Here is a 26,095-nt window from a genome sequence, read left to right as displayed (position 1 = left end):
AGAGAGATGGAGAGAAGGAACGACTTGGAAGAGAGAGGTGGGGAAAGAATGAGTGTCGAGTGTCAGTTTGAGGGCAGAGCGTCGCTTGATCGATGAATCACAGCATTTTACAGGAAGTCATCAGAGATTAAAACAGTTTGGCATGAGGTGGAAACAAAAATGTGTGTAAATTGGCCCCAGGATGAAAGAGGGCGGGCTGGAAAAACAATTCCTGGTATATCTGTGCTTATACAAGTTTTGTTGACAGACATGCTTCAGCCTGTGTCACCTAAAAAACATATTTCACTGGAATATCACACACCACACCCCCCCAAAACAAGGCGACATGCTAGATATTGTAGTTAAAAATGAGACTATGTAATGGCATTTTTAACTTTACATTTAGGCCTATAGAATACAGAATTTGGAGATTGCTGAGGGTCTAAAATGAAAAAAAGGAAAACAAAAACCCTGACAGTCACCTAATAGCAGCAATTTCATCCAATGTTGGGAAAAGATTTAGAGCAGATAGGGGGATGGTTCTCTTGGACAGAAATTCGACATTCCTCAGACGTTTTGCCAAGTAACCGCAGACCTCTCGGCTTATCACAATAATGAGGCTGATGAAATACATACAGAGTTTTGCAGGACACGCTGATATGATGACAAATGAGTGTGTCAGGCCTCTAATAGTCTGGTGTTGTGTAATGTAATAATAACATGAGAGATGCCAGAAAACAACAACAAAAAAAACCCAACAGATCTTTGCCTTCATGTTTTCTGGGGTCTCTCTGTGTCCAAGTCTGTGTCCTGCTGGCACGGACATGCACTGAAAGGCCGACCTTTCAGTTTGTGCTATTGTCTTCCCCCGCTCTGCCCAGCTCAGGTTTCTGCTGCACACTGTGAGAGATGTTTGCAATGTCTGCCAGAGAGGGATTCTGTCAATACTCAATCCACGGTGTAAAAAAAAAACAAAAACTGTGTTATGTAAGCGGGTTGTTTTCCACCGTGTCTGGTCTGGGCTCTCCCACTCCCGGGAGTCAAGCTGTTGTTGTGGTATTTACAGCTCCGACGCTGGCAATCCAATATCCAGCAGACGCCCAGCAGATGAGGAGACCTGCACCTCTCCTCTCTCCCACGCTCTCTCTACCACTTTACCCCCCTTTTCTCAATCTCCTGTCTTTTCTTCTGCCCTGCCCACACACATCCTCACACACCCCAAACGCACTTCTGAATGCGTTATGCTCTATTTGAGCGCGCCGAATTAAATTAGGAATTTCCAGCGACGGTAAATTCGATTCAGATATCACAGAGGTTCCACACTGACGGCCCGGCTGCCCGTTTTCTGCAGAATTCTGCTGGGCGTTTGGCCTGCAATCTGTAATCGTCTAACAGCCAGTTTGAGAACATGTCCCAGGCTGCCAAATATGAGGACAATCGCACACCCACTCATCCATCTTTCCGCTGTAGTTCCTGGAAACCACCGGCGGTACCTGCGCTCTCCTCGGGAAATGGTTTTAGTTAGCCCCGGCGCTGAGAGTTCATCGCTCTCTGCTGTCACCGAGCCGCTCGTCCCACGCTGAGCGGAGAGCAGCGTGTCGAGGTTTCAGTCGGGGCACGTTGGAGATTCTCAGCACTTCCTGTTATTAACGATCCCTCCATTCATCTCCGCTCCCACCCGGAGAGAGAGAGAGAGAGAGAGAGAGAGAGAGAGAAGGAGAGGGGGGGGGGAGCCGCTCTAAGTGGCAAGCGACAGCCGAGGTTTCCATCCAAGTATGTTTATGTGAATTATGATGCATCGAATTACAAAGGCTGAATGGAAACGGCACATTTTGGCAAAAAATTCTCTCGGCACGGCAAAAAAGTTTTGCTCTCGCTGGAGGCAGAAAAGTTTATCAATGAAGAAATTATGGGATGAATAGAGAAGGAAATGCATTTGCCGAATAACTAATGAGGTAGTGACATTTGTCATTTGTCTCTTGTCTCCCAGAAATGTCATACGCGCTGTCGCTCCCATGTACAAGGCGCCTGTCACGGCTGAATGGCCATTTGTTGGGGGATTAGAATATTGCCAAGTGCATTTCTTTGTTTTCATCTTCGGACAGCATGAAATATGGCCGACATTATCTGACACCAAGGAACAATCACACTGCCTAACACTTTTTCTGATGCAGGCCTATTTATTTGCTTCAACCCAGCTGATGGAAATGCACCTAATTTACTTTTTTTTTTTTTTGACATTTCAAAGGTTTGCTCAAAATTGGCTTCACAGCTGGATGGAAACATATCTTATGGCATTGCCTAGAGAATTTCTACAAATACACAACATATAGATAGAAGCCATAAACTGCTCTATTAAAGCTGTAGCCTAAATGTAATATTAGACAGAAGAATGTTTGTGTGTATAAAAATGCGGAGGAGACATTCTTGTCATGCTTCCTCACACATAAAGACCCATAACTCTATTCTGAGAGCCGTCTGGTTTTTCCATACGCTTTCATTTACGTCGAGCCTAAACACAATTTCTAATCTTCTCGAAGCAGAATGTCCCGACATTAAACAGAAGCTCTGCCGCCGCGTGCGCGCGCTGTAATAAGCCCAACCTCTGTCAAAAAAATAACCGATCAATCTCAATTTCAGCGGGACATCAGACGGAGAGATAATGAGAGACGTGCTTGATGTAGGGCTTGCCGCTGACATGGCATTAGCATCGTCTGTCTGGGGGATGAAAAGATGACAGATAAGTTAGCAGCTAATGTAACGTCGGCCTAGCTGTGCCTGTGGAGACTGTATGTAGGGAGCACAAGGAAACTGGTTTAGAAAATCCAGTAAAACGTCTAATGTGGTTGCAAATGGCAGCTGCGGCCAAACTGCAGCCAAAGAGCCGGAATGAAAAGAGGGGAAGGAAGAACACAGAGAAAATATTTCAGAGCAGTGATTTCCAAACTGGGGTCCTGAAGTGGGTTTCAAGGGGAGGATCAGTTTGATTTCCCTGTTATTTCAATCACTTTAAGCCACTCCCAATGAGAGAATGTATAAGAAGGACTATTCCGATCGGTGGTTTCTCTCCACATACAGTAGAGAGACACACACAACAAAACTCAGATGGAGGTCCCTGGGACAAAACCCAAACACAGTTTAATTAAAGATGGAAGAAACAGTTTTGTGTATTCATATTTTTCACTCCCCTCTGGTTCTTGGAGACTTTTCTCTCCATTAAAATCACACTATTCAGCGTCAAAATAAATTCCAGAGCTTCTGTGTTTGAATCACAGCATAAATATTTGCGATCGATTGCCTCGCGACACAGGCAAGTTGTTACACTCTCGGCTTTATTCTCAATGGGAAACGGTGGAAACTATTTGCGGTTTATTGGGTTCAAGTTCCATTAAATTTCAGCAAGCCCTACAGTACTGGAAGCCTGGCATCAGTCCTACAGTATACAGTTTAGATTGTAAACTGTATAGTGTAGGACTGATGCCAATTTGTTTTCTGGTAGTCATTTTCTAAACTTTAGAAAATGACTACCAGAAAACAAATTGGCGTGGTGAGCCTATTCTAAGTGAAATATGTCGGCTTGTTTCAGACATTTAAGAAACTCAGCCATCATTCCCCCCTAAAAAAGATAAATCCAGACAATTTCACCACCCATCCAGAGCGTTCCAATCAATCACAGCCCTTGTTTCATACAGATAACGCTTACATACAGATTCAGCATGGCTTAGCGGCCAGTACAGGCCTTTCCAAGTAAACACATGACACACAAATAAAGCCCAGATGTGAACTGACTTAATCCAAACAGCTGTTCACATCAGCAACAAACAGACCTGTAACCGGATTGACTCTTAGGTGAGCTACATGTCGCACAAATCGCTTCCATCGAAACAGAAAGGTGAGAACGATGAAAAGGGGGATGAAATAGGTGAGAAATGGAGGTGAGGATTAGGTGGTGATTGAATAAAGGGAGGAGATAGACAAGGGATGAACAAGGGGCAGACTGAGGGAGAAAGAGCTTGGCAGAAAGAGAGAGAGAGAGAGGGGGCATAGAGAGGAGAGATAGTCATGCAGACATGCAGCTGGACGAATACAAGGCCCCTGTGTCGGCGCTGTTTGTGTGTGTGTGTGTGTGTGTGTGTGTGTGTGTGTGTGTGTGTTCAGAGCATTACTGTAGCACTGAGGCCAGGTCCAGTTGGTATTTAGAGTGAGTTTGCACGCAGCTCCTGCACACAGACCTAACCCTTATCCTGACTGGACTGGACTGGACTGGCATCAGAGAGAGGGAGGTTGGAGAAAAAAAGTGAGGGCCAAAAGAAGAGAGGATAAAAGAGAGAGAGAGAGAGAGAGAGAGAGAGAGAGACTCACTCTTGGAGCAGGGGGTCCGTGGTCATCCAGAAACGTGGATTCACCTGCCAAGATAAGGAAGCAAGCATTAGGATTCTGTCATGTTCACAGTACGACCGTTTCAAAGGATAATTCACGAAGGCTAATAGATTCATTCATCACAACTACACAGATGAAAGCAGTGAAAAAGCCATCCCACAACCCCCTTCATGTGCAGGGGTTGAAAAGGCATTAGACAAGCAGGCATTTGAACTGTAGGTTGCCAGTTTGAAAACCCTGGAAGATGAAAGATGAAGGTGGGGAGATCTGGGTGGGGGGTGGTGAAAAGTGTAACGCCCTCCCCTCCCTTAAAAACCACCATGGAAGTGTGCAAGACAGTGATGTGGAGCTGCTCAGTGGCCAACAATACAAGACTGTGGCAGTAGTGGCCAGCTCCCAGACACACACACACACACACACACACACTCATCCTCTATTAAGTGCGGGGACGTCGCGAAGAGAGAGTTACGGCCCGTTTCTACAGTATATCGAACACTGTGGAGCCGTTTAATGTGGGAACAATGGGGCTCTTTCAAGGCTGCCTCACACTGAGGGTCTGTGCTCTCCCTCCAGCCCGCTCTCCAAATCCAGGCCCTGGCTTCCAGACAGCGGCCTCTTCTTCTCCTGCACACGCCGAAGTCCCTTGAAGGAAAGTCGGTTCACTCGGGCGCCATCTTGGCAACGTTTGGGCAGTAAGTTTGTGACTAGACAAGACTCCTATCTCTTTGAATGAGGCGTCGTCTATATCTCAAGTTCTGACATACATACAATCTTTTGCATTACATATTTACAAAAAACGCTGAATGGTTTATGGCAGAGACGGTTGATGTTGCCCCAACTTGCGTGAGTTGTCGTAAATAACACAGTTCTGCCGTTGCGTAAACCTGAAAGTATGAGTGGCGGATTTTCTTTATGATATGCACACAAAGGTGTGTCAGCTGGCCACTTTAGCGTTATGGATTGTCCCATTCAAAACCGATAGAGTGCAATGTCTCTCTATATAATACTGCTACACTTCCCATCACCTCTGTAACATTCAGGTGGAACTCAGAGAGAGACGGAGAGAGAGAGAGAGAGAGAGAGAGAGAGACAATCTGGGCAGTGTGGAGAAAAAAAAAGCTAGAAAGAGAAGATGAAATATTACATAAGAGAACAATCTCTCCTTGAGTCTCTGAAATGAAACGTACACGTGCACGCCGACGAGACACGAGATGAAACCTCGCACATGAACAGACGCATCGGTTCACTTCTGGCAGAACTTTCCCTCTTGGCACACACTTACAGGGGTTATTATGCTGCAAGTGCATTGTACGACTTAGTAAGTACTGTTTATACTTCAGATAGCGGTGTGTAGGCTTTGAGCAATTAGTCTTACACTGACATCCAATCCGCCCGGGTTTGGCTTTGCTACAACATCACACACACACACACACACACTTAAGTTACTGTATAGAACCTGCTTGAATTCCTGTGCAAGTGTCGTGGCTCATTAATTCATCAGGCACTAGATGTATAAATACAGACACAGCTGCACTACGCGCACCCTCAGGTGTCTTTTCGACACACACATCACACACACACGCACGCACACACACACACACACACGCACACAGATTTGAGGCAGCCTCTCTGAGGAATGCTGAGGGAGGCTCGGGGTGTGCAGATCGTGCCGAGGCATTCGAGGTCGTGGCGGGGCAAGGATGCAGAGAGACGCAGACATCTCCACTCCTTCCTCTGTCATCCATCATGGGCAACTTCTCCCCCCCCCCCCCCCCCCAATGTGTGCTTCTCATTAGCGTTTTGGATAGGGGGATTGGAGCTAATTTCTTCCAGGGCACGACGCTCGTAAAAAGCTGACAGCTGCCATCCGCCCCCACCACCCACAAAGAAAGGAAAAGTGAACTTAAAGAGCCACTGAGTGTTACAGTTATCATGCCTATTCTCCTTCTAATCCCCTGTTAGCAGAACTACTGGGAAGGAGGTGGGGAGGAGGCCGCGTGTCTCATGGGGCTCTTTGGCTCCATTCAAGAACGCGTGAATCCCAAGATTGGACAGAATAGCCTGCAACCCATGTGAGTTCATACTGTACTTCTGCACTCTCTGTTGTCCTCTGGCTACACTATTTTGATTCATATGTGTGCTTCTGACTTCACTATGCACCTTTCAACCAGAACTGCATTTAACCCTTTAACCATTTCCTTACATTGAACTATGCATGTATGTCCCACTAACATAGAGGTCATGAATGGGCAAGTGTAACAGAGAAAGGGTTCGGGAGGAGAGGGCAGTGGGTGCATCTGGAGGAGGTGTTTGGAGAATTCACAGCTTGAATGAAGGTCAAAGTCACCCATCCTCTACTTTGTTGTGTGTGTATGTGTGTGTGTGTGTGTGTGCGTGTGTGTGTGAGAGAAAGAAACTAATTGGAGCTAGGGTTTGCATAGGCATGTAGCTAAATGGTTAATTGGATTACTGTGTCACAAGATCCATGGACTTGCTTCTAGCTTCTAGCTACTAGAAGCGGCTGCATTCCCATTCCTAGCTACATTTATCTAATCAATACTACAACACAGACAACATAAATCAGTAGCTCTGCCAAGCTTTAATCAATAAATTCTGACATAGTCAATATCTTAGCTTGAAATGTCTTCATTTCAGAAATAAAAACTGGCAAAACACTAAAAGCATACATAAAGCAGACTATGGTAAACAATCAGCCCTGGTTCATTTTAAGACTTTCAAACAACCTATCCACCTTCATATACTGTGATCTATTCTATCTTTCTTACAAAATATAATAGCAGAATATGTACAGACTAACTACCGACCATGAATGCACCTACAAGTGGAAGCAGCCAGTATCTAAAGGCTCCAGTGCGAGGGGTGGGGGACGCCCCAACCAGGCCAGCCGCGCTCCTGTCCAGCGGCTTAGTGCCTCATTAAAGCAAATTACCGCCTCCATCAATTAGTCACCCCATTAGCTGAGCTGGTCTCCTGTGCAAAAAATGAGTCATAGAGTGGCGGGATAATTGGGATAACAATGATAGCTGAGAAAAGTTATAGAAAATGCGGAGGATTACATAGAATTACGAAAAAGATTTAATAATGAGAGTGGAGAGAGGGAGATGATACGGTGAATAGAGAGAGAAGATACTGGGAACACAAAAAAAACTCAAGGTAGGTATAAATTTGGCATAATATTGGTCTGAATGCTATCAATATTGAAGACAAGGTGGGGAACATTTCCAACTTCATTCACTGTTCTAACTTTTGTACATTTTTACCCAAATAACCCACCAGGCTTCGACAGAACCAGCCCAAAACAATTCCTTCAGGCGCTGGAATTTTCCCTTTGGTGCTGGCCCGCTTTAGGAATGCTACAGTAAATTAGGGAATTTCATAAACATGTATTTAGAGCGGAGACCGTTTCATTTGCTGTATGAAAATGGTGACTTAGCTAAGTAGGGCTTAGGAAAGAACACATCCCAGAATAGGCCGAGGTGGGAGCGGAAAACCACACAGGAATGGCAGTTGCGAAGAAGGCCAAGAGGATAGACAGAGCGTTGCAGTTAAGGGGCCCCTTTCGCTTTGCTGTGGGACCCGACTCGAAGCGCGGAGGGAAGGAATTGCTGCGCTGGAATGCTCTACTACAAGTATGCGCAGCCAGATTGCAGGTTCCACATCCTTCTGAAGAGCAGACTTTCTCATCCTTCACCGCATCCGGCTGTAATTTCGGCACATCCTCCACGGACTGAGACAGAGAAAATGAAAGGTGTGTGCTTGCTTAAGGTCTCCAGGGACACCCAGGAGTGTGTTTATCGGCATATAGGGCGCAGTTTGTGTGTGTAACAGACAGACATAGAGAGAAAGTTTGTGGGATAGATAGATAGATAGATAAATAGATAGATAGATAGATGTAGTAGTCTGTATAACCTCTTTTTCTTCCTATCAGTCAGCTGCAGTTGAAAATTACATAACTCCAGCCTAACCCAGCTGTGTAAAACACACCCAGTTAAACTTAGACGCATGCCTGTAGTTACAGCCCCTTACTGAACATTTGTGCTACAGTATATACACAACAACACCCAAAATGGTGAGTATATGCAAACAAACTCAAGTCAGTGCGCGTATGTGTGCATGGGTTACGTGCTTCTGTGTGTGTGTGTGTGTGTGTGTGTGTGGTCAACCCAACCCTTTGATTTGGAGTGTGGGAGTGGCCCTCCATTAAGACCCGCGGCTCGACCCATCTCGCTAATTACAGAGGGGAGCGAGGCTACGGGTCAGGGTCTCCACCCACTGCGCTCTGCAGCTCCACGTTTCTGCTCAGTCACTCCTGCGGAGCGGCGATGACGGTCAGCCAGCTTCGTGATATAAATATAAATGTTATTGCAGGTGCCCATAGACTAGATCTTTGGAAGGGCGACTATTTCGTGGAATTCAAACGCTCCCCTAAAATTTTGGGTCTAACTTTAACTGGGGCGGAATAGGACACACACATGCGTACAGACACGCAGGGGTTGGGAGGCTGGAGGACGACTCTCAGCATGTCATTTGCGGACACCGGCGGCCGCCGCTGTGCGTGTCGCGCAGCCGGGACGGACCGCTAAACTGATGACCCAGCAAAGCAGCGCTGGCTCCGGTTCTAGCCTAAAGCCTAAATAAAAGACACACAGGCAGGAGAGAAACCTCAGTGATCTCCGACGCGTCTGTGAAGAAACCGAGGAGACGGGGGTGATTCACATAATTTGTGCTAAAAAAAAGAACCCAAGTCCCTATCACTATGCTTTAAAAATAGTGACGGCGGGACAGATGGCAGAAGGCAGAGCTGGCGTTGACGGTGACGCTAGACGACAACCTGTAGCATTTAGTGAATGACGTTCGCAGCTGACTGAGGCTTTGAACTAATGATAGACCTTTTGAAAGGCGTGGGGGAACTGTGACTCAGATCTGGCTTGTTGTGCTTGATAACGGCTGATCAGTTATCACTTATTCAGCGGTGCATTTAAAATTTAGGCGTTAAAAATAAAGCGCTTTGAACCGTTCCTCTCGTACCCACATCAATAGAATTTACGCTCGAGGGAGTAAGTCGATATACAGGACCCCAGCTGAGTCATCTGATGCTTCGAAACATGAAGCAAAAGCCAGGAGGAGGAGAGTAAGCAGTGAGTGAAACTGAATGAAGCCAAGTGGATCAAATCGAGTGAGTAGCCACATGGGGTCCAGTGAAGCCCAGCACCAAACCTGAGGCCATGGTAGTGAGTCCTGAATTTAAAAAATCTAGGTCTAAAGGAGGATTTCCATCACTTTCAAGAGCAGCTTCAGGATAGAGTTTGCTAAAGACCCCTAGTCCCTGCTCTGTGCCGCTGACAGCCACCTGGAGGAAGGACATGTAGGGAAGTAAAGTACATAGAGTGCACTTCACCCACTTTTTGGGGGGTTTTCTGCTCAGACTTTCCCCACAGAAACAGGTACGAACCCTCGACCTCAGGAGACCCGCGCCATCCGGCGAGCTGTCACAGAGAACTGCGAGTGCCGCCGACTGCCTCTTTGAAATCAAGTATAGCTTTGAAATGAAGAAACGAGCCGTGAAGTAGAAAATTGGGTAAACAGTTGAGAGATTCTAATAGATGTCTGACTGACGCCACGCAGTCGAAGCAGGAATCACCGGAGATGTCACGCATCAACAAGCGAGGGAAGCGATGCGTACAACAATGCCTTCCTCAACATGATATCCTACCTCCATTTTCACAGTAATGAGTGTCACTCGCAGGTCAGGGATGGAAAAAAAATATTGTTAATCACAGGATGTGATGCTGCCAGGGGATTCTGATGAACGGCACGCTCTGTCAGCTCATTCTGGACGAGTCATTTCCTGTTTTACAGCAGCTAAGTGGCTGTGCAGTTTGGTACGTACCTCGTTTGGGCCTGCGGACACACGGAGGCGACACCGGCTGTCTCGCTAGCCTGTAAAGAGCCTGCCGGCGGCCATTTTGACTGACCAGTGATTTTTCCCATACACCCCTACAAAAGAAGCCAAATGGAGGGGACCCTTTAAGTCTTGCTTCTAGGTTGATAGAAAACAAAATAAAAAAACCCATGTGTGTTAGCCAAGATTACCTCATGATATATTTTGATTGATTGTAGATGTAAATACTGCTATAAGTAGTAAACTCCAGGCAGCACTGTATGAGGCGCTCAAGACCATTACCTCATTATTTATGAATTTACTGTAAAAATTGCTACAAGAATAAATCTCTGATGATCTGAAGTGGGTTAAGACCAATAACAAGAACATATATTAATAACGATAGGTTTTAGTAGAACAACTTCCATATGGGAAAAAAAACATTTAAAATATCTTTAAAAATATACAAAGATTGGCCAAAAAAGGTATACATGTATACCAAAATTACATTATGTAGATGTAGATTTTGGCCAATTGGTGTATATTTTGAAATATACCTCTTAACACATTCTGAATTATATATGAAATTATTATTATTAAATTATTTTTCACACTATGGAATGCTCTGAAGCCCTCAATACCAGGAGTGACAACAAATACAAATTTGGATATAAATAATGGTGGGCCCTTGTACTACAATAATAACAACAACAACAGTTAAACCTCAGCAGCCATCAAACCAACTCATTAAAAAAACAACCACAACTGGGCTCACTGGCAACAACCCGGCCTCTGTTGCTTTACGCCGACTCTAAACTCACCAAACACACACCAGATGTTGAAAGCTGGCTGGGCCTCACAGTCACACACACGCGGCCCTGGTGGCATCTGTGCCATCCACATCTCTGAAGACAAAAAGCCTTATTTGTAATCACCGCAGATGCACCGAATGTCCCCTGTTTTAGAGAGGGAACATGCTAACCTCCGGCTGTGAGATTTAGCACAATTAGCACCAGCTCTTTCCTCACTTAGTGAGATTTTCTCTGTCCTGAAATAGACTTCATCCTGTCAGCCGTCCCTGTCTTGTCTCAGACAAATCTTTTTATCCAAATTAAAAGATTGAGTACTGACATCAGCTTTGACTGGAGCAGGTGAGAGTAAACTCACCCAAACTCTTCTAACTCAACATTTTATCTTCAAAGAAGAGTTTACTTGGCTTTTTAAGCCAAAATAGACCTTTAAACTATTAGTATAAAGCATCATGTAACCTCATGTAAGTGACACTTGAATGTAGTCTAGTCATTTGAAAATATCGTTGTTTTTAGTTTATACTGACATTTTTTCAGAATATCTCGATTGGTAACTGTTTAGTTAGTTTACCCCTTTTCTTATTTTACTGCTACATCACTGGACCGGAGAAACCAGGATAGAAGGCTCTCCGTGAGTAAAGGAGGCTAGATAAACAGCCTGCTTTACTTGTTTGTGTACAGCACAGCTCCCTTAGCCATGAGCCTAAATCATTCTTGAAAGAATATCTCTTTTTTTTGCAACACAAGCTGCATTTGTAGCAAGTTTTGGACTCTGAAGCCCATCTGTTTGGTTTTCCTATTATGTCTCCCTTTACTGATACCGGTCTTCCTCATGGTCTGCGCGGCACCCAGGGTTAACCAGGAAGTGTCTGTCTTGTGAAATGTCACACCTGCCTGTTACGAACTTTCACCTTTGTGAAACCCCAGCTGAAACGGCAGGTTTCCCAAAAGCCCTCCTCCCCTTGTGGACGTCTTGTATTTTTCCCTGCGTCTAGCTGGAAACATTGGATTGGACACGGGGGCGGGAATATAAAAAAAAACAAGTACAGGAATTTCAACCTGTTATTACAGATCCTTTCATCATGACAAAGCCGACTGAAAATAGAGGCCGGGTGTGGGAACCATCCGTCTCTCCCTCAACATGTTGCACCCTGGTTTTAGGATGCAGCGGAGATGCTGCTGAGTCACCTAGTGAGGCTCGCTATAGATACATGTGGAGAATCGAAACCACCAGGAAAAACACAATAGAGAAGCCGGGTGCGTACTCATGCCTCTCTTGCAGAGTCACATCCGAACCACGTATTTATAGACCATCGGTGAACCAAACCTTAACCTCTATTTTGTGCTTTTGTTGGCCTGCCATGATGTTGGCCATGTTGACTTTGAATTAGCAGTCTGTCCCCACTGTCAGCAGTACTAAAAGAATGAGAATTTGGGCAGCAGGGCAGCACAGTGGGCAGGGTGACTGTCCTTCAACTAGGGTCATAAGGATTTTAACCGAATGGTCATATTAGGTGTGATGTAAAACAAATCTGAAATATTCAAATAATATTCCTACCATACCTCATTTTGTCAGATTTTTTATATAAAATTTGCTTGATATTATCAGTTTAGACAGCAGAATTGTGTATCACGATATCCCCAAATCACCATATCATCACAATGCGATTCCATCCATTGAAAGACGATAAACGATAATATTGAATTATCGCCCAGCCCTATACCTTCAGCTGGACAACCCGGGTTCGAGCCTCCTGTGGAATCAATACAGCATCTTATGTGTCGAGCTGTTCTCCCCAAGAACCCACATGGCCCACGTGTCTCTATCGAGGCACAACAGGAGAATAACGCTTCCCTACCGCTGTATGTGATTTCACACCGAGCTTCGCACAGCTATCTGCCTGCTTTAGGTTTCACGCTCGGACGTGCATGCAGCCACCGAGGAGCCGATCTGAAATCTGGAAGACCCGCGCTGCGCTCCAACACAGACGCACAGAACCCAACCGCACGGACGCAGACCGAGACGCAGATGCGATGCAGCGAGCTCGAACCCGTCAGCCAGGAAGCGCGCAGTCACACGCTTACATCCACAGTCACATCTGCAAGGAGTTTGAATGAGGCCACGCACAGATGAATCAGAGCTTAATTTATCTATGTTGTCGACTGTCTCCCTGTGGTTTCTGATACTCGTGGCTAACACACACACACACACACACACACACACACACGGCCGTGCGCACACACAACACTGCTGTGGTGTGCTGCGATGTAAATCACCTGCCGCCCCGTCGCCCTGTGGGACCCCGGGGTGTGTGAGCTAGCATGGATAAGCTCCTGGATGGAAAAAAAAAAAAAAGGGGAAAGGGGGCGGAACGGGGGGGAGGGAAAGGAGGGAAGAGGGAGGGGGAAAAAAAGGTACCATATAAAGGGGGGATCAGACAGGACTAGCGAATTACAACGGAGACCCGGAATTCCTCTGGGGTTGTCATGTGACACAAGAAACAGATTCGGGAAAAACAGCTGCTTTACAGCGCAGCGAGGAAATGAAGAAAGAAAGTCAGGGGGAGAGAGAAAGAGAGAGAGAGGAAGACAGGAACAAATTGTTATCAAATCAGTTTGTGAACCCTCTGGAGGTCACCACTGTATGATGAATTGCAATATCTGGCAGCTACAGCTTCCTCAACGGCCTGAAATCCCTCCAACAGAGAAACGCATAATGATTCCACCAGGAAGCACAGATTTACAGTATGTGCAGACACTGAGCTGCAGATGTATTTAAACACTTCAATGCACGGGCACGCACACACACACACACACACACACAAACAAGGATTCAAATCGATACGTCTTCGAAATTGCCACCAAATTAGGTGTTCCTCTGTCTAACGATATTCAATGTCTGCAGTAGCGCAATGTAATGAAAATTAAGAGCAACTTAAATAACATATGACACGTAATGATGACAAAGGGGTGTAATGATGCAGCAGCACATTGGTTGTGGGGCTTGATAGATTTTATTGCTTCCTGACAGGGAAAGTTGGCTCGGCGACTCGACCGGCTGCGAGGAAACTCCTCGTCCTTCGGTCGGCGGTAGGAGAGATGCATCCATTCTGTTATCGTACGCGATTAGAGAGCCTCAACAGTGTGTGTTTGTGTGCGTACGTGCGTGTCAACCGTTCACGAACGCAGGGAAGAGCTATCGATTACGACACGGTCTCCCCTTCCCACAGCCCGCTCCTCCTCATCACACTTTGCTCAGCGGTGAGCGCAGCAGGGTCGGCGCTGCAGCTTTGCCCCTGCAGAACAAACAGACCGCATAAAGGGGGCCTGTGTGGAGCTGAGTCTCACACTGGAGTGAGGGACAGAGGAGAGGAGAGAGGGAGAGAGAGAGCGAGAGAGAGAGAGAGAGAGAGAGAGAGAGAGAGAGAGAGAGAGATGGCAAGAGAAAGGAGAGATAGAAAAATGAAGGTTTTGTGATAGGAAAGTGAGATGATGAGAGAGGGAGCTGGATAGAAAGCAATACACACAGTGGAATGATGGAATGGAATGAGAGACTTACAGTGCAGAAAGAGAAAAAAAAACGGCAGGCAGTTTTAATAGCTCTTTGGATAGCCTTGTCAAAACTGAGACCATGTCATAAAATATTTCCACAGGGGGGAGAAAAAGCGAGCGCTCCGCACAACGTGCGACTGTGGTCCGCTCAAGCATGTTAGTTTTCTCATGGGCCCGGGCAATAGGCCTTTACAGGACTGGTTACACTGTTCTGTTTGACATGGGGAGGTGTGATTTCAGCACAGAGATGATCCATTCCAGACATACTGCCACGCATGCAAGGCAGCCACTGGCTGTCAATGGCTGTCGATTAGCAATCCCTGTCAGCGTTTTGAATGTTTTTGATATCAAATCAATTTAAAACAATCAAACGGGAGGCAAAATGTTATATTCTTAAATTCTTAAAATTTTTTTTTACTTATTTCTGAGGGAAAAGTAATTCTGCTTTTATCTAGAAAAGCCAATGGTATGTATATATGTAAACCAAGGCCTGATTTTCTCATCTCTCTCTCATTAGATGACAGAGGAACACACATACTGATTTGCTAGGGCATAAAAAAGCCTTAAAACATTAAATCATTCAGCTGAAATAGCAAAAAAGAGTTCTTTACAGTAATGACATGGTGTAAAATAGTGCTCAAAACATGCAAAATAGTGAAGAATAATTACAGCAGATGTTTCAGCCCATCAGGCCATCATCACTGCAATGAAATATGCTTTCATGCAACATTGAGAGCTATCAAAAAAATATTCCTTTACAGTAGAGCCAATTTAAAATTTGAAGTATTTAAGCCAGTACCAGTAAAAAAAAAAAGAAAGGCTACAATACCCAAGCCCTAATCACTGTAAATAGATACTACTGGGTCAAAATAAGTAACTTGGGCTCTATGACAGCAGAAATAGATATACCACTGAGTATAGAGTGGAAAAAAATACATAAAACAAAGTACAAAAGATGAGAACAGCAACTCCACTCTAAATCCCAAACTCAACTAAGAGGGGAAATAGCAGAGGAAACAGCTCTGTTTCATACGCAGGCAAATTCACCCTAAAGCAACAGACAGAAGCAACTAATGCAATCAGGATCCACATCCAGGGATGACACGCTGCTACCTGTTGCTGACAGTAAATCAGGCTTGAAGTGGGGCCAGTACCAACACTAATCAGAGGCACGCTGTGTTTAAACTGCTTTGTAGCTGCACTGCCACAAATGCCAACGACTCTTCCACAAATCTTGCATAGCTGATTTATTCCAATGAGATAATTGCTTTACTCTAATTCACCTAATACATCATCATTATAATCATATTTGGCCAATATTTTTCTTACCTAATTACTACTTAGGAAGAGTCCAACTCTTCCAAACCATGACTCTCGCTCTCCACCTTCAACCGTTTTCCATGCACAGCGGTGCCGTCCAAATGCAGCCTAGTTGACACGCTGCCAGTGTGCTTCTGCTTGTGCATATACAGTATGTGTGTGTGTGTGTATGTGTGTGTTCAATTTCTATTATATAAATTAGAATTTTATTTAGTGCATTCAAGAAAAGTATCTCAAACCTGTGTGCATGTACATATTACACACTTACAGTACCTGTATTTGCATACATCTGTGCATCACATATGTGTGTGTGTGTGTGTGCTTGCACATGTGTAAGCCGAGTCCCCGAAAACCCAAACCTCTCACTAATTACACAGTGGATGGAGGCAGAGCCCTGGCCTCCGTGCCTGCATCATCTGTTACATAAATACTCATTTGACGGAAACTGCTGTCAGGCTCCATATTGGTTTGCAGCGCTGGTCAGTGCCAGGTTAAACCACTACTGGACCGGGACGCTGCCACTCCCTTGTTTGGTACTCAGTGCTTTCTGGATCTGTGTGTGTGTGCGTATGTGTGTGGGTGTGTGATAGAGAAAGAAACAAGGAGAGAGAAAGAAGTGTGCATCTGTGTGTGTGTATTTGTGCGTGTTCAATGGCATGTATGTGTGTGAGCGAGAGAAACAAAAGACAGAGAAATGTGTGTGTGTGTGGTTGTGTGTGTGCAAGGACATTTCACAGTGCCCGGTACCAGAAGCCACAGGATGTGCGTCTGTAGCAGACCACCTTGTACCCCATGACATCATTGTAGTGCCTCCCGAGACTTCACATACTTCACACACGCACACACACACACGCACACACACACACACACACACACACACACACACACGCACGCACGCACAAACTTCCCTACACGTTATTTTTTCCCTCCCCTCATCAGGTGCCAAATAAAGTGCACAGGCCATGTGTTGTGCACATGTTGGCGAGGGTGATCTGCACCAGTGAAGAAGAGAAGCTGGACCAACTGAACAGTTGAGGTATCATGTATCGTGCTTGTGCATAATCAAAAACATGTTTAATGTCTGTGCTACAGAGGACACTGTCGAAATTTTAATTTTTTTCTGATCTTTACATGGCACAAAAAACAAAACGTATTTAACTGCAGTGATTGATCTGTCAGTAGTTCAGCCATGTAGTTAAATAAATCTACTGCTCTCCGACTATGTTTCGACAGTTTGGTGAAAATGCGATGACAGGAGTTTGGTGCTTTATTGAACCATAGTGAACAGAGCGACAGTAAAATGCAATAACCAAGCAAGAAATAGGAAACAGCTGATCACACCTCCAAGAACAGCAAAGAAGTATTTATAGATGAAGCCCTTGAAACAGGCGACATACTGTGGTAACAGTCAGAGCATCTTAAAATCTATCGTACAGCATGTATTGGAGTTAAATAAAATGTGTTAACAGATGCATATGAACATAAACTCTATCACATGCACACATTCAAAGAAAAGTGGTGGAAATTTCCATCCATTCTCAAAAGGAAAGAAGGAAAACCCCAACAACCTTGGAAACTTTGACCTCTCTGGTCTGTAGCGGTTTCATTTCCCACCATCCATCATCCATCAGGAAAGAAGAGGTGGCCTCCACCTCTGCTGCCTCTTACCAATAGCCACTGTATAATTAGTGCAGAAAGACAATGATCAGCGCTCACTTAAAAACAAGCTGGGCCACTGATGTCCCACCATAATCACCAGTATATATTAAGCATAAATTGTGCTAATGAGGTGATTAATTAAGCTAATTCATGCATTAATTAGCAACTTTCAATGTCAACATACTTGTCTTTGCGTAACACATGGGCAGTATTAGTATGAACTCCATATCTTAAAGCATTAAGGAGTATAGTAGTTTATAGAAGTTATAGCTTGTAGTTCCATTAAAATCAGTTTTTCCTCATTAATATGCAAATTTATGCAGCAAGGTGCTCCAAAATCTAATCAGATCATCAACTCTATAGGGGGAACCTGTGGTGTAAGTATGAAGTTTCTAGAATGTATTGTTCTTGAGTTATTGTGTCCACAAGAACGTGTCTACATGCAGACAGATGGACATACTGTACATGGTGGCAGGACATACAGTGACAACCATGCTCTAATGAACTGGCTGCTGCAGTTTCTGAAGAAAAAATGACTGGGAAATGGCTGCTCACTTTATCTAAAAGCTAAAGTCAACACTGAACTAAGGCAAAAACAAGAGCAAGATTCAGAGTGGGAGCATTCCTTTTCCTTTGGAGTCAGACTGCTTCCGTATCTTGTTCCAACACAATCTTTCGAAAGCGCCATAAAGGAAATGAGAATCTGGAAGCGCTTTCAGAGGCTTCTCCGGTTGATTGAGGGTTACGGCGGTTTGTAAAGACTAAGCCAGGTAGGAGGTACTGATGGTGACGACGATCAGAGACTTTAGGCGTGTAAGACGTAGTTTATTTGCTTTATAGATGGGAGGAGGGGTTAGGCGAATGAGGTGAGGTGAGGTGAAATGAGGAAAAGAGAAATATTTCAGCGTCTGCTACCTTCATCAGTGTAGACGGAAAAGGGGGATAATGTATCTGTAGACACCGGCGAACACGCACACCTAAGATAGGTTATGCTCAGTGCCAGGAAGCCGTTTCTCAACCTTTGGGCTTCTGAGAACAACTACATTTTTCTCTTTTCTCCGTCTCTCGCTCCCACGCTCTTTGCTTTCATGCTTCTCGGACAATGACACACAAACCACAAGGTCTAAAAGAGAAGCAGTGAAGGAATACCCACCGATTATGGGTCATTAGGAACCTAACTTTCTCCATGAAGCGGGTTTCCGTACAGTACCAGCGGAGTGCCAAGTGTATTTCGTCTCCGCTCCTGTCATCTGGGGTGGAGGGCAGGGTGCTAAATCTGTCTCCCTAGCTGTGTTGAGGCAGCAAAAGGCATCTTGGTTAGGGCAGCAGCACACTGGAGCCCTTCACTTTTCCTGCCTCATACCCCCCCCCCCCCCCCCCCACATGGGCACCCCGCTGAGCCTGACATACACACTCCCACTCCCACACACACACACACGCAGGTACTGTACAAGCGCACGCAATGCAGGCGCAAACAAACACGGCATCCACGCGCCGACGCTGTTGATTCATGCTAATAAGGGAGTGGGTGGGGGGGTGGAGGAGGGGGTTAGGGGTGGGGGGGGGGTGGAGCTCCATGGCGTTAGGGTGAGGGGAACTCTCTCACCCCCGGCTGGCCTCTGGAAACACGGGCACGGCTTCAACTCCGGGCCAAACACTAGCTCTCAGAGAGAGCGGCGGTCAGAAATAACTAGTTTCCATTCATAAACGGGCATCTGACGGTCAGCTCATTGTCGTTTGAGGGCAGCTATGGTGATTAAGTGCTGACAGTGGTCAGGCACTTTGGTTTGGGACGGCGAGCGCTCAATGGTCAGTAACTGGCAGGCATCAATCAGGTTTTCACACCTTTCTGTCAACTATACTGTACGTAAAAGCCATGCTGCTTTTTGAATGCGCTTAGATACTGGACTGTGAAACATTTGTTGTATTTAGAGACATTATGAAATTCTGATTAAGATTTTCCACTATCTTAATCATAGCAATGAGAGGAACATACAGCTGACTGGTGAAAATAAAAATAAAAATATGAGATTGCTGCATCCAGACCCAATTTGGAGATTCATGGGGCCTAGCAGGGACTGGATCCAAGCTGCATTAGAACCTTCATATGTCACTCGCAGACTGGAGACGTCACCGCTAAACCACACAATAGGGTCGTAAAATGTGCCAGCATTTGTCCAACTGTATTTGCGGTCACTCATGGCCACTCACGGTCATTTTTGGCCACATACTGCTGGTCACAGTTCATAGACACAGACAGTCTGCCCTGGCCTGTAATCAGTGCGCCGCATGTATGAGCACAACGTCCATCACAGACAGAATGTGTGGGGAAGTGCTTTTAGCTCAGCCTATAAATATACAACCAGGAATCTGCCCCGCTCCCAAGACTCTAATCTGGGAAATTACATTGTCAGAGTAAAAGAGAAAGATAGAGAGGGGAGAGATAGGAGGAGAGAGAGATAGAGGGAGATATAGTAAAGAACATCTCGCTATTGAGAAAACAGTGGAGAACACAACGCACCAAACTTCCACCTGTTTCCCTAAAAAGCGCTCACACATAAAGAATCCCAAAACATAGATGTAACCAAAACCCATGTCCTCATCTAAACCCCATGTATGAGTGGTGCGGCTTTCCATCTGTATGGAGCAATGCAGCCGGGAAAGCCAGGAATTGTTTTGTGGGAAGAATAAGCCACACGGACAGTTTCTGCTACTCCTTCAACCCCCTCATTTAGACCGACCCACTGGGATCTTTTACACTTATAAATAGACAGGCAGCTTGCTGTGTACGCCCCGCTCTATCTTTCCACGTATATGTGACTGAGTGATGCATGTTTCTGCATTTGTGAATGAGGGTAATGATGCAGTGCTTCCCACAGGTTGGCACTTTGCTTCAGCATGGGTGTCCATTAAACACATGCTGTTTATGATTTGTAAACTATCTTTAGCCTATTCCTCAAATAATGCATTTGACTGTTCATCACTTATTTCTCAGTAGGTTTAACCAATTTTCAGTTGTGTGTGTATATATCTAAGGAGACTATATTTTGGCTGCATCTTTGTTGACGTTTCATTTAGCGAGTGGAGTATTTTTCACCCAGTGATAAGCTAATGAAGCTAGCAGCTTACTTGCTACTGCAACATTAGCTGTTTAGTATACTGAATGTCACTAGTTTTGTGAAGCAAATATACAATGAATTACAAATGGATTACTTCCTCAACTTATCATGTAACTTCACCGCTCTGTTCGGTATGCACGAGTCCACGTGCTGCATTATAGGTGCAATGAATTGTGGTCTTTGTAGTTTACATGCTTTCAGTGCTGAATAGCACTACACTGACCAGAAACAGCAGACATGCATGAACGGCAGCTTAGTGACCCGTTACAAACAAAAATGTACTTGTTTCTGAATTTTTCCTTAATGTGTGTTTGTTTGCTGACTCTATGGTGCGCTGTGCCGCTGTTTGTGAGTGCTGGATCCAGTTCAGCGCAACCTTGAACATCAAGCCTCCCTTTAATTTAGCGATGTGGGCTACACTCGGCTATAGTGGTCAGCGGTTAGCTTCAGCCTTACAGAAACACCTCATTAGAACAGAGCGGCTAATTATAGACGGGCTGGCTACATGCTAGAGACACAACACACAACCTGTTACGAAACAGAGAAAGCGAGAGGGAAAGAGAAAGTGAGAGAGAGAAGGTTATTGTGGTCATCTCTAGGGTCGAAGGGAAAGGCTCAAAGACAACCGGGTAAGGACGGGCGATGGCTGTCAAAGAAGAATAAACCTGTGTTTTTCTAATTCACAGTTGTCCTTAAGACCTTTTTATCTCTACGACACTACAAAAAAAACTGGCTGGTGGGGATTTACTGCAGCCCAGTAGTAGAGTTTGCTGATAATCCCCAAAGGTTGTGACCCCAATATTACAACCAGAGGAACATCAACAAGCATTGTGGGCTCCGCAGTTCCGCCCTGCATCTCTGAATATGGAAAAGTCTTTCATCTCTTCTTTCACTGTATTTTTCAGTCCTTTGATATCTCCCTCTCATGTTTTTAATCTTCGCCTACATAGACTGAGACAACAAAAGTGTCTTATTGTCTGTGTATACATTGTAATTGACTTGCATTCAGCTATACATTCCCTAGAGCAAATTTCATCAGCAGACACAAATAAAACTTTTGCTTTCCCCCAGACAGGGAATCTGCAGCCAATAACAGCAACAGACAGTATAAATCTCCCAAGCACCTCTCACTGCCATCATAAATTGTAATGAGCTCTCACGGATGGTAATCAATAGAAATACTTTTCATACCAAAAGCAACTGTACAAGCGTCCCGGCACCTAGACACAAATACAAGAATGTGCGTGCACGGGAACGCGGACACACACACAGTGAATCTTTGCATACACAGGGGCCTGCAAACTCACATACACACACATTAAAGTGACACATGCACAAACAGCAACGCACGCACATGCATGGGCGCGCGAACGAGAAAGGAGTGGGTGGAGGAGCACGCAGGGTAGCTCAGAGAGACAGTGGTTTTGTAATCCTGCGGCTGAGTGTGTAATGGAACTGCATGTAGTGATTAGAGAGACAAACGTTCCAGCTGGCTGTAGCACATAGCCAACGCAACCAGTGGCACAAGTGTGTGTGTGTGTGTGTGTGTGTGCATTTGTCATACACGTACACTGCAGAAGGACAACACAGGCTGCATCTGTTCTCCTACTATTCCCTGTCCAGGAAAGAATTTACGTGGAAGTCATTCCCACACACTTCCAGCAGAGGAAAGAACAGGAGGAGGAGAGAAAAAGAATGGGGTGAGGAGAGAGAAAAGAGATATACTGTAGGCAGAAGCAGAGAGAGAGAGAGGGTGTGTGTTGCAAATGAATGGATGATGACGGAAAAAGAGAGAGGGAGAAAGAGAGAGATGTTAAAGGCAGAGGCAGGATAAACAATGAGAGAGAGAGTGAGGCAGCATGTTTATGATCCTGAGCCGAATCTCGGGGTGAGAATTTGTTTGGTGGAGAATTAGCACAGCTTTCTGCAGAGTGATGAATGTATTTACAGGACGGGCCCGTCCAAACGGCACAGATTCAGCCAAGTCCAAACCAGACTGGTCCAGCAAGAGGGGCCAAGAGGCAGGCAGGTTGTTCTGGGCCGGCCCAGTGGAAACACTACACAACTCGGACCTGAGCCAGCGAACCAGGCCAGACAACTGATGGCTTTTCAAGGGGCGTAGCAACACTGTATGTGTGTGTGTGTGTGTCTAAGGATCAGTACTAAACTATGGATCCAGTTCACCTCCAGCCGGGTTCATCCCAGGTCCCGACACGACCTTTGACCCCTTGTTAAAGACTGGAGAGATTCTAGCCCATTATGTCTGTTAGAGACCACCTTGTTACATTCCTGAACTCCTCTAACTGGTCACAGTGTAATTGAGGTGGAATGTTTAAATCTGAATGCGCTGGATGGTTAAGTGGGCGGGGCGTTGGAGAATACAGATGCTGGCCAGATACACACATGAATGTACGCTCGCTCGCTCACACACACTCACACACACACAAATGCAAGTCAATGCAACCCATCAATAAGCAATTTCCAACCAGGTAATTAACACCAACCACGCCCCTGGACTTCTCCGCAGAACCAATCCCCTTCTGAAAATAAAGACCCAACCGCAACACTGACCTACAGAAAAAAAAGCACAACTTCTTAGAAGAGGGGCGTTTGTGTGTCTTTGGATAAAGACTTTGTTAACTTTGGACTGTGTCGCTCTCTCTCTCTCAAGATGTCTCTTGAAAACATCTGGAAAAATGTGGTTTATCCAGTCGACCGAGGAGGGGGGTTTGTATGGGGTTACGGCTGCAGCTTAGAACTGTGCGAATATGTCTAAGCCGGGGTTTTAGTAGTTGAAGGATCGGTTGTTTGGAGGGTAAACATGAAGAAAAGAGACTTGGATATTAAATGAGTTAACTGTAACTAGTGATAGCAGGATGTGGTTTCAATGCTAGACCTCACTTAAGTTATTTTTTTTGGGGGGTGAATGGTGTACTGTCAGTCACACTGTCAATAGCTTCATGAGAGAGACGAGTGTAGAGGGGGGGTGTGAATGAGAAAGAGCAAGAGCCGGGAACTAAGAGAAAGAACGAGGGAGTCTGAAGAGACAGAGACAGAGAGAGAGAGAAACGCTGGGAGACAAAGGTGGGTTTCACAGAAGAAGAGCGCATTTTCGGACCGAGGTGTGAGATTTGGCCGAGGCAAAGTTTGCTTTCCGCGGGGACGAACCACATTCCATCCGAAGATTTCAAAAATCCTTTTCGTCCTCTAAAACGCCCACCGAGCCCCTTCTACCGTCAATACTGTACGTTCATCTGTCTCTGTCAGCTACGCAGCAAAGAAATGTCCTGATTCTGCAGAAGTAGGGACTGCTTTGTGTGGTCTGTGGTTACATTAGTGACTGATGGCGATTTTAGGATGTCCGGCGTTTTATTCTCGAATAAATTCAGTCTAAAATACTTATTACTGACAAAGGCATTTCCTCTTTTGCAATGCGTTAGGCTGTGCAAAAACACTGCAGGGACTTAAATGACACAGAGCCCAAGGTTTATTAAAAAAACAACAACATTGGCACGGATTTAGATACAATTTGATTATGAAAGTTTCTTTAAAAAAACGAGGTCATAGATCACATGATGGAGAATTGGCAGCAGCGTACACACACTTGTCGTGGATTCCCATCCAAACCGTGTCAGCTTTAACGTATCGAGGCTGTCTCTGGTGTCAGCGGACTGTAATGAAATGGTAATAATAACTCAGCTGTAACCCCCCCCCCCTCCCAAACACATACACACAAACACATACACACAAACACACCCCCACCCCCCAGGTACCAAGACAGCTCATGGCCAGTGGCTTCGGTTATCATTTTTAAGGGCACCTGTCTACTTGAGGCCGCTGCCTCAGTTATAGAGTTATGAGTTTCTGAGTGACAGGCAGCAATAAAGAGCCGTTATATAAGTGTGTGTATGGAGGTGGGGTGGGAGGGGTTGCTGGACATCTCTCTCCAGCTGTACTCTTTATTTAGCTTGGCCTACAGAGATACGGAGTGGCTCTGTAAAAACTATCTTCCTCCACACAAAAATAAATGCATTCTTTCTAGCTCGTGTGTGAGTGTGTGTGTGTCTCTCTTGTAAAAATACATAAACTAAGAGTATATAACAGAGAGCAGCACTCAGACTAAACAGAGGAAAAATTCGGAAGCCCGGTGATATAAAAATGGAATGTATAAAGTAGGTTTTATTGCAGCAGTTGCATATTATCAATGAAACAACTGAATCTTTTATGTTAGCGGAGTAGCAGCTGAAAGAGAGAGTGTGTGTATGTGTGTGTGTGTGTGTGTGTGTATGGGAGGATGGCTATACTTTTTTTTCCCCCTAGTTTCCCAGTGTTCCTGACCTCATGGAAATATTGCATAATCGCTCTGTGATGGTGTTTCCTTAATCTGAGTCCAGTTATGTTTCATTAGGGACCAACTAGGATCCTTTGAAGGCATCTTATCGTGTATATGCACACGTACGCACACACACACACACACACACACACACACACACACACACACACACACACACACGCACACACACACACAGATGCAAACTCACACACGTGTATGCACAGACATACACACATACGCTCCATCAAATTTTATGTTCAAGCATTTGGAGCATAGGGGCATGTACAGAGAAAAATGAAAGACCCCCATGATCATAAAAGCAGAGAAAGCTATGGAGAATGATAATCATTATGTTTAGGGAAGTATGGTTTTTCAAAAAGCGCCCTCTGATGTGTTTGCAGAACCCACACCTGACGCTGCCCTGAGGTTTCAGCCTTGATCTCAGGCAAAACAACATTTCACACCTGTTGGGCTTATCTGTGAAGCCCGTTTAAGTCGCTTCTACAGCTGGGAAACTCCACTTGTTACTCCTGGAGACATGAAGGACTGCAAATGGATCAGAGACCAGAAGCGAAGGTTTAATGAGAATAGAGATTATTCATCTCAGGTCTTTTTCAAGGTGGGTTTCAGCAGGGCAAGGGAAAAGACAGCAATGTCAGTCAATGTATGGTCAAATACATCAGAATCGCTTTTATTCACCCAGTACAACAGATGCATGTGCAGCTTGACCAGGCTAACTGGTGCTGACACAATGCAAGACAAAACACACATACAGTGCAGACAATGCATACTGTATGACAAAAAGCTAGACATAAATACATTACAAGTATACAATCAAAGCCCAAAAATTCTTCTAGCATAGCTGCATCATCACAGTTGGTAACAGCCGTGAGGGAGGCAGTGAGTGTCCGAAAGTGGAATACATAACTAAAAGACCTCTAATATGTACAGTCACACAAAATAACCATTGCAGATGGCCTCTGGTTCTGGAAGACAGATGAAAACTGGCTCTCAAATCCAGCACAGCTGAACCAAAGAGAGA

The 26,095-nt window shown here is 45.2% G+C and overlaps 1 protein-coding gene across 1 annotated transcript in view; it reads right to left on the bottom strand.

Annotated features, from left to right (window-relative positions):
* usta (uronyl 2-sulfotransferase a) overlaps positions 1–26,095 on the bottom strand; it is a 57,599-nt gene that overhangs the window by 22,108 nt on the left and 9,396 nt on the right. The window contains exon 2 of the mRNA XM_078290088.1: positions 4,342–4,385. Coding sequence (XP_078146214.1) covers positions 4,342–4,385 — 44 coding nt within the window. The remainder of the gene's footprint in view (positions 1–4,341; positions 4,386–26,095) is intronic.

The sequence above is a fragment of the Centroberyx gerrardi genome, chromosome 18, assembly GCF_048128805.1.
Source record: "Centroberyx gerrardi isolate f3 chromosome 18, fCenGer3.hap1.cur.20231027, whole genome shotgun sequence".
Classification (NCBI taxonomy): Eukaryota; Metazoa; Chordata; class Actinopteri; order Beryciformes; family Berycidae; genus Centroberyx; species Centroberyx gerrardi.
The sequence above is the reverse complement of the archived record's forward strand: the minus strand, read 5'-3'. Positions and strand labels throughout refer to the sequence as shown.